Source organism: Macrosteles quadrilineatus, unplaced genomic scaffold (assembly GCF_028750875.1).
Source record: "Macrosteles quadrilineatus isolate MER2022 unplaced genomic scaffold, UCM_ALF_1.0 Scaffold_6__1_contigs__length_79288215, whole genome shotgun sequence".
NCBI classification, from domain to species: domain Eukaryota; kingdom Metazoa; phylum Arthropoda; class Insecta; order Hemiptera; family Cicadellidae; genus Macrosteles; species Macrosteles quadrilineatus.
The window spans coordinates 10,965,531-10,985,090 of record NW_026542599.1 but is presented as its reverse complement, the minus strand read 5'-3'; the positions used below and the strand labels follow the sequence as shown (position 1 = coordinate 10,985,090).

Sequence of the window (19,560 nt, the reverse complement as noted above, 5' to 3'; positions counted from 1 at the left end):
ATACAATATTTTTTCGTCACCTATTACTTTCTCGGCCAGTACGTTGCAGCCGATCGCTGTAAATAGGCAGACACTATCAAAGGGACAGGTTTTTAATTTGCTCGTTCAAACAGATCAGAATCCGTTAAAAATTAATAGGGTATATTCTCAGTAATCCGTATTACCAAGGTAATAGGTGACACATAGTATCATTTATCATATTACTTCAAATAGTGCCCACCTCTACTGCAACAGGTCAGGGAAGATAATTTAGAACTAGTAAAGCAATCCCTTTTATGAAAGAAAAATCCCAAAACTATCCAGATATGAAATACTTTATCTGTAATGTGCGTAGTTAACCTTATAATGACTTCATTTTAAATTTTATATTAAGTCAGTTTAAAAAAGAAAGGGACAAGAGTTTTTTAAATGAGGTCAGAAACCATGACCAATCATCGAGAAAATTGAAGTGTACAAATGCAATTAAAACCAGTTACTTTCAATAACAGTAGAACCTGTTAAAATATGTACCGCCCAGTAGAACTCCGTTTAACCGAAATAAAGGGGGAGAGCTGTTTCGGATAAACCAATTTTTCAGTTTATTTTTTGTTTCCGTTTACCCGTTTTTGGTTAACTGGGGTTCTACTGTATTAGGATCTATCTTTGACTCTTTTTTTCTCTTAATCATGCTGATAGAGAAATGTTGAATAGTTTAGGTCATGTGTTAATGAACTACAAAGGATATATTGTAAGCAAGAACTATTTCTTAAAAAGTATTTTTCAAGTGAAAGAGGTGAAGTATTTTTTCAGAGTAAGAGGATCACTCTCTCTTATAATTTTGATAGTAATACTTTAATACTTTACATTGAAATGGCGACCATACGAATGTAGGTATTTTAATACGTACTTAGAACTACAATATAAACAAAAACTTACAGATCGAGCAGCGCTGAAAATGCTCTTAGTTTCTCCAGTAACTACGTTGGCTGATCCTGAAATGAATTTAAAATTTATAGTGGCAAAACATACTACTTGCTGGTATAAAAGCAAACAGGATTCTTTAACAAGCTAAATCAAAAAATGACATTTAGTACATTTTTCGTAAGTCAGTTAATTTCACATCAAAATGTATTACATCTAAAAAAATCATATCAACACTTTAGGCAATCCACTCTGGCACTGGATACCTAAAGGTTGAGGAGCATATTGAGGCTTCTTAGCCTATTCATGTATGTCGAGTATATTTAATATTTGTTGTAATAAAAATATTCTTACTTCTGAAAGAAAGAAGAACCTTTTTCTCTTTCTTGAAAAAGGTGATAAGTCAATACAACCTGTTACATATTACGACCTTTTAAATGAAAGTGATGATTGCAAATTTGTAACTTATGAATACATCTTGTTTTTCTAAACCAACAACTACAAAATGCATTCATTTATTTGGTTGTTTGTAGAAATTTAAGATTCATTAGATACATATAGTACTATTAATCCAGAAATGCAATGAGATTAAAGTCCAAACTACAGATATAATTTAAAGTTAAAGTAATATAATTTTCAAAACAAATAATTTTTTATAAAGAGGCATATTTTTAAGTAAAAAATATGATATTTAAAAAAAATCATGATTTTAAAAGTCAAGTAACAATGTAATAAATTTGAACTAAAACACGAATTAGTGAAAAATCACTTGGTTGTGGTTGATTCGTACTTATTAGGACTCTGTTAATAGTTTAACAAGCTGCATGTTCAGCCAGACCAAACTCTAATAGAATGAGCCAATAGACTCGATTTCAGCCAAGCGCGTGAGTCTGATTCGCTCCCAACTGTGACGCATAGCGGCACGCTATATTCCTTATAGTGTCAGCGCTTCGTGTGGCAGGGCTGCATGGCGAACTCGTCAGCCCACCGCGAGCAAGCGAACGGCTTCCCCCACCGACCTTTCCCAACCTTCTTCCCACTTTGACCCCGGTCTGCAACGAGAACTGTCTAAGAAGAAACTGCTCGTCTAGAATTCCTACTAATGGCTAAGTTTACAATAATTAGATAAGTTAGCGGTTAAGCAATATGTCAGGCTAGTTAAACACGGGGGAGACCACAAGGGTCGTCCCGACATAGGATAAAATGTAGGAATTAACAATTACGGTTCGAGGCCTTCAGCCTCAGGATCTGCAACAGGATTAGGGCAACACGTTTTCCCCAGAAGTTTCCATAGTTCTTTTCAATAAATTGTTAGGTATTTCCTATTTAAGTAGTTCAATCACCAGCCAATTTTTCATTAACAGTCGTTTTCTAGGTCACAAGTCTTGGATGGATAGTTTTTAGTAAATTAGTTGTATTAGCATAAATCAAGGCTGGCTATGCAAGCTTCCATTCTGGGTAAAAGATCTCCGTCCTCTGGTCCCCAACACGTCTTCCATTAATTAATTTGGTAGCAGAATCAGCAAGCTTAATTTAGTTTTACACCCCCAATCAATCAGTAGTAATCAGTTGACCTAAAACGGCTACACAACCAATAGTTTCGATTTTGCAAGTCAAGTCATCCGGTTTCTCTCGTGTGTTAAAGTTCTGCATTCTCCACATGGGTTCATGGAGTGATAACTAGTGTGTTTCTGTTTTTTTTTTTTTTCAGATTTACTCGTGTAAATTCATGTTTTGACTCATAAAAGATGGACTTGTCAAATCGCTAATTTCTATCTCACTGGTTCTTAAAATCTAAGTAAAAGTACATATAAGATATAAATTACTATATTTTAAACTATAACTAGAAATATTTCTGTAACTCACCATACAGTACATATTTTCCCATGGGTTTCAGCAGGGAGTATCCACGATTGCATTCTTCTCCGCACAAACAATCCAGGACAATATCCACTCCATCCGGGGATATTCTGGAATATGCAATGATTGTTTAGCTAAACACCTACAAACTTGGAATATATTGTAATGACTGTTTATTGTTTAGCTTTAGAATTACAAACTTTAATTTTGAAGTTATTATATCACAACATGGAGTTAAAAACGTAGGGCTAGTGTCTCAATTTTTTACACACAATTAATGAACAATGCATTATTTAAGCTAGACTAGAGCCTAAAGAAAGTTTCACCTAGAAAAATGTGTTAAAATAAAAAACAAAAATATTTAGAGTTTTTAATTAGAAGATAATTAATAGTGATCAGAGAAATGCTAGCTAAATAGACATTTTACTTATTTATTTATGTAAATTAATTAACTTGTTAAATTTTTTATTCTTAACTAAAACCACCATTGGCTTCATATCAACATTTTTATATTCTGGGAAGAGGCTGTTTTAGGGCAGTTGTTCAAATCTACGGAATCACTTTGAAAATTTAAGGGGGCTGTGGACTGAGAAGAATTCTAACATTACTTAAAAACTTAGCGGTGTGATGAAATCAATTATGGTTAATTTATAAGTACTCTTTAGGTAATGTTGGTTTGCAGCCAGTGCCAAAATAAAGGCTTAAAACATATTCAGATTTCAAGAATGTCAAAAAAGTACCAAACTGCTGTCACCAGACTACTAAAAACTGGCGTATAAACCAACTCTGCAGTTGAATATTCGTTCTAGGAAAACAACATTATCAAAAAACACAGGTGGTAGAACATGTAAATCATTTACAATCCGACAGAAGTATTCGGCAGCTAGAAAAGCCTGAAGAACTTACTTTTTCAGCTCCGCTGTATAGTCAGTGCCTCTCTCCAAAAGATGGTCGACACTATCCTTGATGGCTTCATGTTTAGATTTGCTGGCCACTCCAAACACTACCGTGTCCTTCTCCGTCTTACACAGCTGTGCGACGGCCTGGCCCTACAGAAAAATATTGACTTATTATAGATGTGTTTATTTATTTTCTTATGTTAGTGGCCTCTCTTAACCACACATTTACCCTTTCACATGGGCCTTAAGCCTGTGCGTGGAACAAATCCAGCAAACGATTTATTGTACATCAGGAAGCGAAACCCACAAAACACTGCCATAGATTTGCAGTCCTTTTGTGCTACCAAGTGAACCATCCAACATACTCAGACTATAGTATTAAAACGACTTGTTTTAAAACAGGAATTTAAAATTGTAAATTCAACTCTATTTAAGAATAATTTTTGTTGAGTGATCCTTAAAGTGATAAAGGTACATTTGGTTAAATAATTTTAAAATGTGTAATTCCCACAAGGAAATACAAATACCCTATCAATTGGATCGGAAGAGGAAGTCAGATTTCAAGCTCTGACGTAACAACAGTACAGCGTGAAATCAAATTGGTTAAGCTTTCCCTGACAAGAAAGGGGGCATTAGATCACTGGGCTTGGAACCCACACCTTCCCAAACAAACAGATGTTCTTTACGGTTTTGTAAAACAGTCCTGTAATCAGTTTTACTATTCGAAGAGTGAACATAATAAATTATGTCTGAGAGTATCTCGGCTTACTGATTGGATGAATTTCAGTCGTGAAAAAATTATGGAACAAAAAATTATTGGAAAAATGAAGAACCTCTAAAATTTTATCATGAACATTTCTGAACTGTAAGAATAAAAAATATGTTCTTCATTAAGTTAACACAAGCTATAGGAAACTCTTCATTATGAATTAGACTTAGTTAACAGATTGAAACAAAATATAAATTCCAGCTTTGCTCTGGAAGTTTTAAGTCCTGCAGTCTGTGGTTAACCTTAAAAACTATTTCAAACTACGTCCATATGTTATTTGTAAACAAAGGGAAATGAGTTTGATCAAATGTCAACAGATAGCACCGCCTTCCAAACTTTATCCCTTTAGTGTACTTAAGGTGTGTCCTTTCTAAATATTCTGAGACGTATTTGCACGTCTAGGTGAAAATACCTTTAATTTGACACCTCAAACTTTAAAATCCATCCAGCCGTTATTGAGTTATGACTGTGAAAAGAAAACCGCTTGCGTATTAATATATAGATTAGTTGCATAAACCATCAACTTCATAAGGAGTGGTAAGCAAATAAAATAACCGTAGACAAGGAGAGGTTTTAATCAGACAGACATTTAAAATTTAATTTTCTAAGACCATACTTAACTGATTATTATTACTAGCTTGAACCGTATAAACAGCACGATACCATTTTTAACTGCAATCATTGATCTGCCATGTTGAACTAAATTTTATATTGAAATTTGAGTAAAGGGGACATATCCAATAAAATTTCAATCCCACTAATTCTTAACTACGTTTTTTAAGTAAGGGCCGTTTGCGTATAGCTTCTTAATTTGCGTTTTCACCACAACCAGGATCCTCGCCACTTACTGGCATCACTATGATGAACAGAACGGCGCCATTTGGCCATTTGCAGCTCTGTATCACATTTGCACTACGCTGTGTGTCTTAAAAATTTGTTAAATTATTGAATCTCCCGCGTCATGCGAGATAAGGTCAGTGATAGGTATTTTATTGCAAAAAACATATAGACTCCTGACATTTATTGCCAGATGACGGAAAACCCTAATGCAATGAGTGCAGAATTGGGTTAGGGAGTTTAAAATGGCCATGGAAATGTCCATTTTGCAAGACAATGTGTTTTTGGTGGGCACCCAGGCTTCTCACAGAAGCCCAAAAAGGAAAAAGATTTTCCCGGCCATTTGTACACATTCTAACCCATTTCCGCACTTTACCTTCACTGATTGCATAAGGGCCATAACCCTATACATTCACTAGGCGATGAATGTCGGCATTTGATATGTTTCTTGTGGTCAAAAAACGTCTCACTGACCTTATCTCCCATGCTGTTGGAGATCCAATTTTAAAAATGTAAAAAAAAACACTAAGCTACACATCAGCTAAAGAGCTGCAAATGGCGCCCTTCGATGCACCAATGATGCCAGTAAGCGTCTAACTGCCTCGTTGTGACTTACACACAAACTATGGAGCTATGCGCGAAAAAGGCATTTCCTTAAAAAAAAAGTTGCCCTCTTATATGATCAAGAGGGCCCCAACGCATATGTTAACTGGTTTGGTTTACATATAGGCTTTTAGAAACAGGCAAACCGTCAGTGGCTTGATCTTGGGTTATACCCGACACTAAATATGGATTAAATAATTATTTCCTTACCACGCCACCTCCAGCGGAGTGTACCAGAACGCTCTTGCCCGGAGCCAACCCTCCGAGCTCAAACAGCAGAATGTAAGCCACGATGTAGTTCATGGTAAGTGCTGCAGCATCCAGGAAGCTCATGTCAGACGGTAGAGGAAACACGTATGTCTGAGGTACACTGACTAGCTCAGCCCATGCCTTGTACTCTGGTAGAGCCACTACTCTGTCTCCAACCTGTACAACAGAGGCAGATGTAAACTCGTAAAAATTAGAGGCATATTTGCTGAATTCTTTCATCATTGAAAGCCATGAACAATTTCCTTACACAAAACCCATGCTGTTTCAAAACGTAAACAGCCCTTTGTAAACAATAAGTTTCTGTATTAATTTTAAATTTTGTATCATATTGAAAACAATGGGTTCAAACATCTAAAAATAATACATTTCAATCAACACCACATCATTCACAACAGACATCCATATAGGAATTCGTTGAAACTGAAATAAACAGTAATGTTGTGAAACTGTTAGTATTCCAAGGTTTTTCTGGACAGATGACATTCCAGTTAAATCATTAGTGATAAGACTTGACTGTCTAACATAATTTGGTCTTTCTTCAGAGTTCTCAATCTCAGAAGCAACCCATAACTGGGCCATTGCCTTCTGTCACATCCATCATGGCCGTGGTAACCTTGGTAGAAATTTAATATTCTGTATAAGTAGAGTGTAATTTTCTGTGTGAATATTGAAACTGTTAACTGAGAAATACAGTAATTTTGTGAAAATTTTACTAACTTTAAACTAGGGATGTTGAGAGTGGAAGATCTAATTTGTTTGGAGAAATTCGCCAAATTGATGTTTCCACAAAAACAAAAACATGTGATTTGTGCTGGAGACATGTGTCTTTTGAGGTTAATTTGTACAAATGGATAGTAAAGAGAAATTGTTTTCATACACTCTACTAGAACCCCCTTTGATCGCATATGAAATAAATGGTATCAGCAATGTGACACACTTTACCCATTAGCTTGTCAACAACCTTTATAATGGGTACCGGTGGGAGTAACTATGATATTTTATAGGGACAATCACAAAAGTTGCAATATAGCTTTTGGGCCGTAATTTTTACAGCAATGGGGGGTTAAAAATTTTGATTAGAATTATAAGGACCAACAGCCTAGTTTTTGATCAAAACAGGCTTTAAAAGAAATCAGATTTTCCATTATTTTATTGGATTTTTTGGGAAAATCGCCATTAAAAATTAAAATGAAAATCTGTAGCTCTGTACACATTCACACATACACACACGGACAGACATAACTTTGAAAAACACCTACCAATTATTCACCATCTCAAAATGAACTTAACGGTGAACAAGGTATTTATAAATAAATACTGTACCTAATACTGAATTAAGGGAAGAGATTAATAACAATCCAACAAACCGATAGGAAATTATCTGAAAGGACCTAAGAGTACCTTTTACATTGATTGCACATTTTTATGGTTAATATTTTTAGAAATTGATTACTAACACAGTCACACAGAGAAGAAGAAATTAAGCCATTTGTGTAATGGACATTGCTTTGCTATAGGTTACTGATTAAATATTCAACACAAAATACCAGATGGATAACAGCTTGGCAAGGACATATAACCTTGAGGTCTGCCAGTGGAATGAGGCAATTGAAAGGAATCTAGTAATTAGCATAGGTACTTATCAAAGAAATGTTGGCAAGATATCTTGTTTCAGAAGGTGGTTTTGCAATTTTATACCAAAGAATAACAAAACCACAAACTTGAAATTCGATAAAAAAATATAAAAACAACTGCAATGGAAGTAAACTGATTTATTTCCAATCTTTTATGAAAATTACCTTTGACATTGGTAAGATTGAGAGTAAAGAAAGAATTCAAATTAGGATACAGGTAACCAAAAATGTCTTATTTTTCCAAACTAAATTAGGTTATTTCTAACTCTACGTTATAGCACTAAACTTAATGAAATCTCTGTTTCGACATAATATACCAATTTAAATTTTGTGACAAACTCTCCTAAATGTATACTCTTGTAATTTGTATAGGTTAAATCGTATTTAGAATATATTGACCATTGAAAGTATGTAGTATAAGTTAAACTGTATATATCTAAAACAGTCTCATAGCAGAATATTTTTGTTAATCCTACTAAACCAACAATGATGATTCTCATCCAGCCCTAAAATTTAAACGGTGTCTACCACAACTTGCATGGTATTATGGTATCATATATTCAATGGTTATAAGTATTCTTGTTCTTCTTACCTTAAACTTCTCAACACCTTCTCCAACAGCCTCTACTTCTCCGGCACATTCGAAGCCCAAGATGAATGGAGTCTTTGGTAGAGAGTCGATGACTCCTTGCCTTACCATCAGGTCTTGGAAGTTCAATCCGCTGTAACAAAACAGATTCGTTAGAACTTATAAGTTCTTACACTTCCTGTTATTTTTGTCAGAGTAGCAAACCTACCTGCACGGAAAAGAGTCCCTGACACAATTAACACCTTTTTTTAATCTTCTATGGTTGAAAATCCCTACATTTAACATCCTGGATATGACTTTGTATCTATAATTGTACGTTATACATCCTTTACAGCATGGTAGATGGTACATCATTATGGTGCTTGATAAATGCTATGGGTTGATCAGCTAGATATTTCTAAATTCCTTCTAAAATAGTTCTGAATTGTACTAACTTACTTACTTACTTACTTAATGTTAATGTGTTACTTAATGTATACCACTATTAAATGGCTTTCAAATATCGCAAAGTTTGTTTTAACAGAGTTCTGGTGATTAATTATAGGATTTAACGGACTATTGGTAGAACTAGTGATTCCATCTCCGTTAAAGTTATGGTCACCAGTTTTTGATCTGAAATAGACATAGGTGAGTTGAGTCTCCGAAACCCGTGCCAATAAAATAACTGATTTCTGTTTAATGACTTTTTAACCAAGTCAAACTTCTAACAACTTTTTAAGCTATGGCATCTTTTATGTCACATAAACTATCTTAGTGACAAAATCTAAGGGTAAAAATAGAATTTTAGTCTCTGTGAGTGGCTCATAGAAATACATTATTTAAATTAAAAAATCACTGCAGATGGTCCATATAGACAGGATGTGTACTTCAGTATCCAAAAGTGGTTTGCGGTATAAATTTTTAGTCTTTAATGTAAAAAAAAATTGAACTATATATTCATCATATTACCCAAGACTCCAGTGATACAAGATTGATTTAGAGCCAGGATAATGTAATAATGCAGCAGGAAATGGTTATGAAGCCTGAATGGTACAATTATATGGGAGGGACAAAGAAGCTTGTTATTCAATTGCCATTTACTTCCAATAATACCAGCTGACTCAAATATCTCCAGTCCTCAGCAGCTGATTAGGACTCTGAGGTCCCTTAAGAATACTGAGTTACAGTTGTGTTTCAGCTATTGGCACACAGTTATAACTATGTGTTTCAGTTTAATAAGATGTTGCCACAGTTGGTATTATGTTATGTGTCACTTGAAAATTATTTAATTTACTAATTAAACTAATAAATTTTGTGAGTTTATAAATCTAGTGTTTTAGCTCATACCTGTTTAAAGCTATTTGCAAGGCAAAGTATTTCTATAAGGGTTTATTTATGGGAGCAATATACTACAAGACCTACAGTGGTGTTGTCGTTGTTGTTTTCATATGTATTTTTATACATTTTTAAGTTTAATCCTCAAAATTATTTTATTTCTTTCGTAGATTATGAAACTTACAATAAAATCATTTCATTACATTCTACATTTTTGATCTCAAGTGTATTATCTTGAATAGATTTACCTTAATAAAATCTGTGGTTAAACAAAATAATAATGATGGTCAATTAAGAACATTTTACCTAATTAACTGCACTTAACAGCAAACAACATTGACAATCAATAAATAACTCAATCAAACTAAACACCACACACATTTTGAAAACCATACACATTTTACTAAAAGTGTATGAGTAAGAAATCTATCTATATCCATCTATTCTATACTTATAATACCACTCACTGCGACTCACTGATCACTTTATCCAAAAAAACCACTTACCAAGAACTCAGGAATTGGCATATGGAGATTCAAATTAGGTGTGCAAGAAATTCTATTAGGGCTCTGTCCCAGTAGCCTCTTTATATCCTTAGTTTCCATGTTATATATCCTTATGGAAAAATATTTGTTTACATTTGAACAGATCAATATTTTTGAATTTTATACCAAAGATTGATTGCACATGCTGCAAAATGTAGCATGTGTAATCTTTGTTTATACTATTAACTAAGAGAACAGCTGTTTGTATTTATTTGATTGAAATGAAAATATTTACATTATTTTGTGGCTTGAAAATTGGTGTTTTACCGCGTAAAACTTTTCGGAATCGTTAAATTAATTTAAAAACCACGATATGCACACTTATTTGTTGATGTTTTTAAGATCTGTTTCTCAGCAACTAAATATCAATATATTTTTTATTGCGTTCACAATATCAATGTCAAACGATTGATTATTTATCATCTAATATTTTAAGGGGTTGGCATCTGTCTTCTTCTATCACTAGGCTACTTTATGTTTATTTTTATAATCGGTGCTCAAGAGAGAAGATCAGAAGCAGAAGTACTTGATAAGTTCTTCAATCACTTCCATATTCCTAGGCTAATAATGGTACAGAATTTCAGATGAGTATGTAGCTTTACAATTCCAGTTAACGTTTTCGGTGGATTTTGTTAAAAGCATTAGCTTTTTATGTTGTTTTTTTCGTAGAGAAATGTGTAGAGTGAGTAAGAAATGGAATTATATAGTTTCCAAAGGGTCTTCATTTTACATGCAAGAGATAGGGATGCTAGGAATGTAATTTCACTGCCTCATAAACAGCCTGACTGATAGACCAATTAACTGTTTGTGGCACTTATGAATGAATTGTAACAATATTTGTTAATTAAACTGTAATCAGTCAATTTAAATTAGTGAGTTTGACTAATTGTATTGACCACAAAAAGCGTAAAAGTATTTTTACATACTAATTTCAGTGTTCTCATCTTTGTTTGATAGATTTAATATTTCATTAATATTATTTTATATACAAAATAGATTCATTTTATATTTAGTACCTAGATTTAAAGGCATAAAGTGTTTACATAATGAGGTTTTTTAAACAAATGAAAATGAATAAATTTACCAACTATAATTTAGTTATGACACATATTCTACTACTTCTAAAATCCAAACAGACGAAACCGATACTCTTTAAAGTATTGTGAAAATATTAACGACATGGATGACATTTTATTTATCCAGTCTAGCGCAAGTAAATATTTGTTTAACTTGTAGTCGATATATATGGTGGTTTGTATATGGTGGTTTATATGTTAAAACACTTTTCCAAATAGTAATTTGTTATTGGATTCACCCTAGGTTATCATAGAAGAATATACACAATATTTAGTAGGAAATAAATTTAATAATAAAGATACTGCAAACCTCCATTTTCAGAGTAAAGAAAAATAAAGAAAGGGTGAAAGAATTATATGTCAATAACTTATAACATTTTAAATATATGGGAATAATTTAATTCAAAAACCTTTTTCACATTATTTATCACAGTATTATTTAAATAATCAAATGGATGAAAATTTGACAGACTTAGCAGTTGACTGAGATGTTATGGAATTTCCGTTTCAGTTGGATGCCTTGTAAAGGAAGTATTAAAAAGCCTACTGATCTGGAAGGTCATCTCTCATCAATGTCACTGATAAGATGGCTTCCTCCAATAAATCATTACTTATGGTCAGTTGAATGAACTAAAAGAAGGCTGTAATCAATTTCATCTTTCTGAGTAAATCATTTTATGATTTCACTTTAATTTGTCAGAGGTAAGTTACTTTTACTTTATCCCCGTATAGGTAGAGGGAGCAAATAGTCTAATTGTTTTCATAATTTTTTAATCAAAAATCAGTTTAGATTAATTTTGGTATGTCGATAATCAATAGTATCTCCTGGCGTTACGCTAAATTTTTTTTAAATTAGATTTTTTTATAAAAACCAATCAAATAATGGGAAAAGTCAACCCCCAAATGCTGTAAAAATTGTGGGTAGTTTATTGAATGTTTTGTGATTTTAAGCATAGTTACTCCCACCACTTCCCCGATATAAAGGATTGTTGACAAAATAGTGTGATAAAGTATGTGTCAGTTTGCTGATACATACCATTTATTTTGTTTGCGCTAGGATGAGAATCAATTTGTAAAAGTATTAAAAATGTATCAAAATAGTTTTAAGGTAAATTATAACAAAATTCAAAACATAGTGGTTTCGATTTTGGCCTTATACAGTACATTATAAGGATTCTTTTAGTTCCTTTTTGAGCACACTTTTTACTATAGATTCATTACAAGAAGGTTAGGCACAACTGTACATGGGAATGAAATTTTTGTTTTTCTAGCTAATGATATATGCTGGTAATAGGGTAAACTATAGGTTGGCTCCACATTCAAACTTAAACCTAGCTTCCCTAGGTAAATGGTGTATTTTACCTTGACACAAATGTTTCAAAGAACAAATGGAAATATAAATACGTGGTTGTAAAATAGAAAGTGATTGGAATGTAAATAAGATAGCAATGAGTCATAGAGGTGAGTGTGTGTGTGTGTGTGTGTGTGTTTTGATCACCTGATTGGAATACTGTTTGTGAAGAAGTAAACAAACTGCTAAACATAGCACAGAGGAATATTCGTACTAGAGAACACAAAGAATTTCTATTAGTAAGGATTACAGAAATTGAAGATTAATGCTTACAATTTGTATCATAATCATATTCTTGGTAATTTTGTGTACAAACAAAATTATTAAAAATATTGAATGAAAAAGAATACACTATTACTGTAACTTAAAAAAATACAGTTCTCGTAGACCCAGCATTCACCAAACTAAGAGGGTGTAAAATTGCAAAAAACATCTGGAAAAAAATAATAGCTTGGTAAATTCGATGAAAACAAAAAAGCAAAAACCTACCAAGAAAAGTTAATATTTTAGAAAAAGTCAACTATGCATGTATACTTTGGCTTCAAGTATTAGGGGCTCAAATTAATCAGTTTTGGTACAACAGTCCATCTGAGAAAAACAATGTTCATTGAATACAAAACACTGATCGAATTCCAGAACTGTAGGCCTACAGATGATTTATTTAGTGCAGGATTTTGGATTACTAGTGTGTTGTACATGGTATATAGTCATAATGGATGTACTGTATGGTATCGAAACTGGACCCAGCTGTCCTTGATCTTTGGGCTTTTAATAAAAAAGACTATGATGAAACAGCTGATCTTAGTCAGTACCTAACAAAGCTACACAGATTATTTCACTCCTTTCTACAGTCATCTTGCATTTATTTACTAATTACAACTTCAAATAAGCACCTTTGTGTCACTGCGATGTCTTAAAGAATCGATGATTGCTTAATCGAGTGTTGGATTATCGAATGTGTTTGACTATCGAGCATTTAATTGAGTCTTTGGTCCATCAATTGTCCAATTATCATGATTCCAACTACTCTTATTTAAATTATACACTTAAAGATAGGTAGATATACATTTAAATCAATATAAATAACCGAATATTGTAATCTTGTAGCAAACTGCACAGAGTTTTTAATTAATCACCCCCAAAGAAATTTATTAATGCACAGCGATTCCAATTTCCGAGTTGGCACTGATAATGACTCTTATAAATGCTTCCGTAGTATGGGACATTTACTATGTGGAAATAGACTTTATTTCTCAACAAATGAGCAATTCTCGTGTCCAGCTACAGCTGGAGTGATGGATCGTGGGAGGCTGGAGCAGTTACTTCTGCTGGAGGCAGGTGTTAGTGTTTATCTCCAGCTTCTTTGTGTTTGCTGTTTATTTTAGGGGATTCTGGACAAAGATGTGTTAGTCCTAGGGAAAACCTCCACATAAATATAAGCAGTAAATTATGTGATCTAGCTGAATGATGTCATGTGAAGTTTCAAATGTATGATTCTTTTAAATTGCTACTTTGTTTATGTTTTCTACTATTATTAGAACTAGAGGTCGTCCAGTGGTCGAAAACTCTACCAAAAATATGTTATTACTGACTTCTTTTTTTTCACTCCACGCTGTAAATAAAATATGTAATTTTGTTTTGATTTTCTATTTATATTTCATCACCAACATGACAACCCACAAGGCCCATGTTAATTTTTCTATTATTTTAAATTCAATTGAGCTTATTTTTGAGCCTATTTTAATGTATAAAGGGATTCTGCACATCTACAGGCAAATATCTTTTAGCAGTATGCGGCGATGCATACGAGCTGAGAAAAAAAGTTTTAAAGAAACAATATGCTTGCCCTTGCCTATCAATATACTGTAGGCTATAGATAATTTGTACTTAATTGATGTTTTGTTTGGACTTTTGAAGTGGAATTAGACCATATTGCTGTACCACAATTTAACTCATTAAGTAATTGACAATATTGCCATGTACTTATATGTTGAGTATTCTAGATGAGCCCAACCAAAATATTGCTTCCATTAACAATAATTGTATAATTATTATGGAATTACAGTAGTTTGGAATTGGGTTTTTGGCTATATTTAATACAAAGTATTAGCTTTACTATAACTATTTGACTATTTCTGCTTAAAACTTAATAATTGTAGTGGCATTAATTACTAATTTTGGCACTGTAATACTGATTATCAAAAATATCTAAAATCTTCTCCCAATTAATTCTCAAAGATAATTCTCAAAGATTCATTTGAATTTATCCCTAAATATCTGTCACACTTATTTTCCTTACTCTAAGCAAAAATGTTATTCATTTCCCTATTACAACAGTTTAAACAATTCGTGTAAAATAGCCTTATCAAAAATCTCAACCCATTCCAAGTTACTAAGTTTCTTAAATTCTCAATTTCAAACAGCTCGGCAAACTTTTTAGATATTCCATGTGCAAACCGTATGAAACTGAAACTGATTGCAGCAGAGGGGAGAAAGTATAATTTGCCGTGTGGGCGGTAATTTTGCCGGGAAGGACGTTGACTTTGGCGCCAAAACCTGACAGCCTCGGTGCCAGACTGTCTGCTACAGTAGCGTGTTATGGACATATCATCGACCCTAGCTCCTGGTTACCCGACCATGACAAATAAACATGGTTAATCTCTTTGTTCGTCCTACACACGAATCCGTATCACTTAGTGGCGTCGCGATTAGCTAAAGCATTACAATAAGTAACACATTTATACATACACAAGGGTCGCTGCAGTTGTAGCTAAATAATTTCATCGACGCATTGACGGTGGTGGATAGATATTGTTAAAATAAAAATAAATTATAATAATTATCATAGTTCAATGTCCTAGTTAAGAAATTAATTTTTACGCAAAAACCTTATATCAGACAAATGTGCTTTATGGACAGATTTCACGTTTAAGTCCCTACCACGTGCAACACTTGGTTTCTTAGCAAATTTCCCTATAGGAAATCAATAGTTTCTTAGCAAACGTATTGACTGTTTACAATTAACATATTTTCTTCTTCTCACTTTTAGTTTCTGCCAACAGTGGTTGGAATTTCATAACAGTGTTTGTTTCCCATGTTAATCTTATGGAGAAATACGAAACTTTAAAGGACCTCTGGGCCTCATTCTCTAATTATTTCCCTAAGCAGAAAGTTTCCTGCACAACTTCACGTTACGCTCTTTCCAATGATACCAAAAACATGCCAATCGGTTCAGTAGTTTCGGAGGAGTAATTGTTACAAAAAACCTGCTTGCGTATTAAATAAGTAATAGATGACTTCTAATCTTGATTATATTGTCCTGTACATGAGCTTGTTTCACTTTGGTTCTCGCTGGACAACGTCAGTACAACCGAATTCAAATTGTTAGCGACGAAGCAAACCTATAAATCAGCTGATTCTATTTGTAAGCGAACTATAGATGAATTTATCGCTATTTTTTTTAGGCAATGTTTTGATCTAAAATTTACAAATGAAGTTTACAAGCGAAAAACATAATGTCGTCTACTCCACATTCTTTTTTACCCTATGCTACACTAAGACAAAAATAAACACCAACTCTTTAACAGTTCCTACATAAAATGAATCATGCATTAAAACGTCTCCAAGTGAATCAAAGAAGGCTATATTGTCTGAGTGACTAGTGCGATGATGAGATGATTCACATCAACAGAGTCGTTATCCTATCAACAATGATGCTACTGTGATATGATTTATGATCTGAGTCATCGTCAAGGCCGCCGCTCCATCATTGTCGTATCCGAGAGAACTTTATCAATTAAATATCGAGCGTTGATTAAAGTAATTCCAAATTTTAATACAATTTCTTATTGGTCTGGGTAGATGAGTAGTGTGGTCGCCTCAAATCTGAAGACCGCTGGTTCAAATCCAACAGAGATTGAAACTAAACCCAAACGGAATTATTATTATTCAATTTAGTAATGCAATTTATTATCACTGGGCTAAAGGAAGTAATTACGCTATCTAACAAACAAAAGGCCAGCAGACCAAATTTTGAAATAGCCAGAACCAATTTTATACCATAAAGGACACTTGGGTCCAGTTTTGAACCTTAAAAACCTATTGAATTTTCTCAGGATCGAACCGGTGACCTTCTGATTGTAAGGCGAGCACTATGAACTCTCTCAGATAACCAACCTTTCATAAAAAAGGACAATCTTTAACAATACAGGGTTTTTGGGTTAGGATTGTGTAGTGCGCATCCGAGACGTAGCAGAACCCTCTTTTGCCCTTTATTTGACAGATGACAGCTGACAACTAGCAGGTGCAGATACAGGAGGCAGTGGCAGATGCAACGACATGCCCGGATGTGTCTGTCGTGATCAAGTAGGCTGTGGAGTAGTAAGCACCCCTCGTTACGCACTAATACAGGAAGACAGTGCGATTATTTTAGCGTGTGTGATATAAATTAAAAATAGAATAAAGAATGTTCTCCTTTATTACATTACATCAATTAGAAAAGGGATAAATTCATAAAAATCTTTCGGCATCGTTATACATTACTTAATTAATAATATCATTTCAATGAGATTGCAAAATATAAACGAGAATCAATACTATTAGGACACGAAAGTATATTAAATAAATGAATTAATTCTGTAATTAATTTAATTGCATGATAAGAAAGTAGGACGTTGTTAAAAATAGTGAAATGCAGATCAAAATCCTTTGACATTTTATGAATAAAACTGTAAAATGATTAAATATTAAAGGCACATTACACTTTGCCATTACATTAAAACTATCAATTAGCTGTAATTTATCACTCTAGCTAATCTAAAGTGCAGTTACAGTTTCCAAACCAATTCCAACAAAATTTACAAATCGTTAATCATTAAACGTTTACGGCTACAGGAATATCTTGTTCCGGATTTAACAACCTGTTGGACAAACCTTTAACCTTTTGTGATTTATTTCCAACATCCATAGACTCTCAATAATTGTTTTCTCTTTCACAAAGGGATATTCATGCGGTCGTTTTTCTATTGACTGTCGAATATTTATCAATAAACAGAGAATCACCGTATCGTGTTTTAACAGTTGGATTTACAAAACATTACTTGGTCAGAATTTTGTTTTTGAAACTTTAAATGTTGAGCGTAGGATGTAAATGTTAGCGAAGTAGAAACGATTAAGTCATAATTATATTTGTATTAATCATTGATAAATAGAGGTATATTTTATTTGTACGTGATCGAAATGAGTTTTTAGTAACGATTTCGTCTTACTCCACCCTCCACTCGAACTGCTTCCATATTCAACTTAAAATACTCAAAAAAATTCTACAAAATTCATTGATGTTAAAAAGTAATTGTGAGTCGAATACTTAAACAATATGACGTTTTATCCATGCTAAACGTTCAGCCGAATTGCAGTTTTGAAGTTAAATAAATCAATGAATGAAGAAATTGATTTTACAAAAAAATATCTAAATTTAAAGTTGAAAGTCTATTTTTATCTGAGGAAGAAGTGTCGGATATTTCTCAACTTTTGTTCAAACTATCAATGAAAAATTCAGATACATTTTAAATTAGTTGTGTAAAGATACAATTTTAAAAATAAAACAGCATTCAGCACTGGTAAAAAATGTATCTAATTAAATATACAGCCGCATCTTCCTTATAAAACCTCCTGCACTTACGAGTTAGTAGTGTAGCAATGTATATCAGCTGATCGACAATGAAGTAAAGAAAACAGAGATACCAACATATGAGCTTGTTTTGGTCGTTCGTTAAACAGTGTCTGACAGTAGTGTACTGTACTAGCAAATTGAATTGTACCTAATACATTTAAAAGAAACACACTGATGGTAGACATTCGTTTAACTTTAGAGTTTTATCAAACAAAATGAAAAAATACCACAGATTGTTTATAAATCGTATTTCATATTCGCCCCAATTCAGAAGGCAGTGGCCGAGTTGTATGGCTATTTCAGCTGTTCAAGAGGCCCGATGACGTCAGAACTGGTAGTAACAATCAACTGCGTTGCTTATATTAGCCATACACAAGTTGAGCCTATTTTTAACAGTTCCAATCCGAAAACATTGCAACTTCTCGATCCAGTGTATACCTTTTCTACTTTATCATTTAGTAATTTTTATATTTATTATGTTCATTATTTTAATTAATCCGTTGGCTACTTGTTTTGTGTGGGAACGGTGCTAAACCTACTACTGCCTAACGTCGATATTTTGTTAAATTACATAATTAGTTAGTTAGCTATATGACATATGGCATCTTGGTGCAGTTTAGACCCAGCTCAGAATCAATATTTTCTCAATGAAGCGTTCAAATTAATTAAAACTCTTTTGTCTAACAGAGCATAAACTGACAATGTGAATCTTACAAAAGCTTGTTACAGTATGCAAAACTTAATTGTTTATGTCGCGAGAACTTACAATCAGTGTTAAGTGTTTATGAATATCTCGATCAAAAGACAGTAGAGTGTAAAAACGATGGCGTAGAAATTATTCAGCAAAATCGTAATATTTTAATTTTTTGATACAAGTTTTTAAAAAAACCCTCAAAAGATTGTATGTAAAATTAAGATTCTGTAAGGATTTGACATGCATGCAAAATTATAATTTACTATATGTGTTTAGATTTAACGAAATCAATCTTCAAACAAAAGATATTACAATGATGAAGCTGCAGAAAAAAATCCAACTGGTAAATAAATCATTAGTATTATCTTCTCAACTATTTTTTTTTTTTTTAATTTATACACATGAATCAAATCAAAACGCATTTAATATGTTAGTAAATAACCGCTGTAAGTTACTTTTGACGCCTCTTAATAGGAATTTGAAGGAAATGTTCCTTACAACTCCCCAGGGGAAAATAATTGAAAACAGGCGTCGACAAGCAACAAATT

General features: G+C 33.1%; 1 protein-coding gene across 1 annotated transcript in view; it reads right to left on the bottom strand.

Moving 5' to 3' along the window:
• LOC128997049 (synaptic vesicle membrane protein VAT-1 homolog-like) overlaps nucleotides 1-19,560 on the bottom strand; it is a 41,458-nt gene that overhangs the window by 4,617 nt on the left and 17,281 nt on the right. Inside the window, exons 2-6 of the mRNA XM_054422629.1 lie at nucleotides 8,365-8,494; nucleotides 6,079-6,294; nucleotides 3,667-3,809; nucleotides 2,767-2,870; nucleotides 916-971 (exon numbers count right to left, since the gene is read on the bottom strand). Coding sequence (XP_054278604.1) covers nucleotides 916-971; nucleotides 2,767-2,870; nucleotides 3,667-3,809; nucleotides 6,079-6,294; nucleotides 8,365-8,494 — 649 coding nt within the window. The remainder of the gene's footprint in view (nucleotides 1-915; nucleotides 972-2,766; nucleotides 2,871-3,666; nucleotides 3,810-6,078; nucleotides 6,295-8,364; nucleotides 8,495-19,560) is intronic.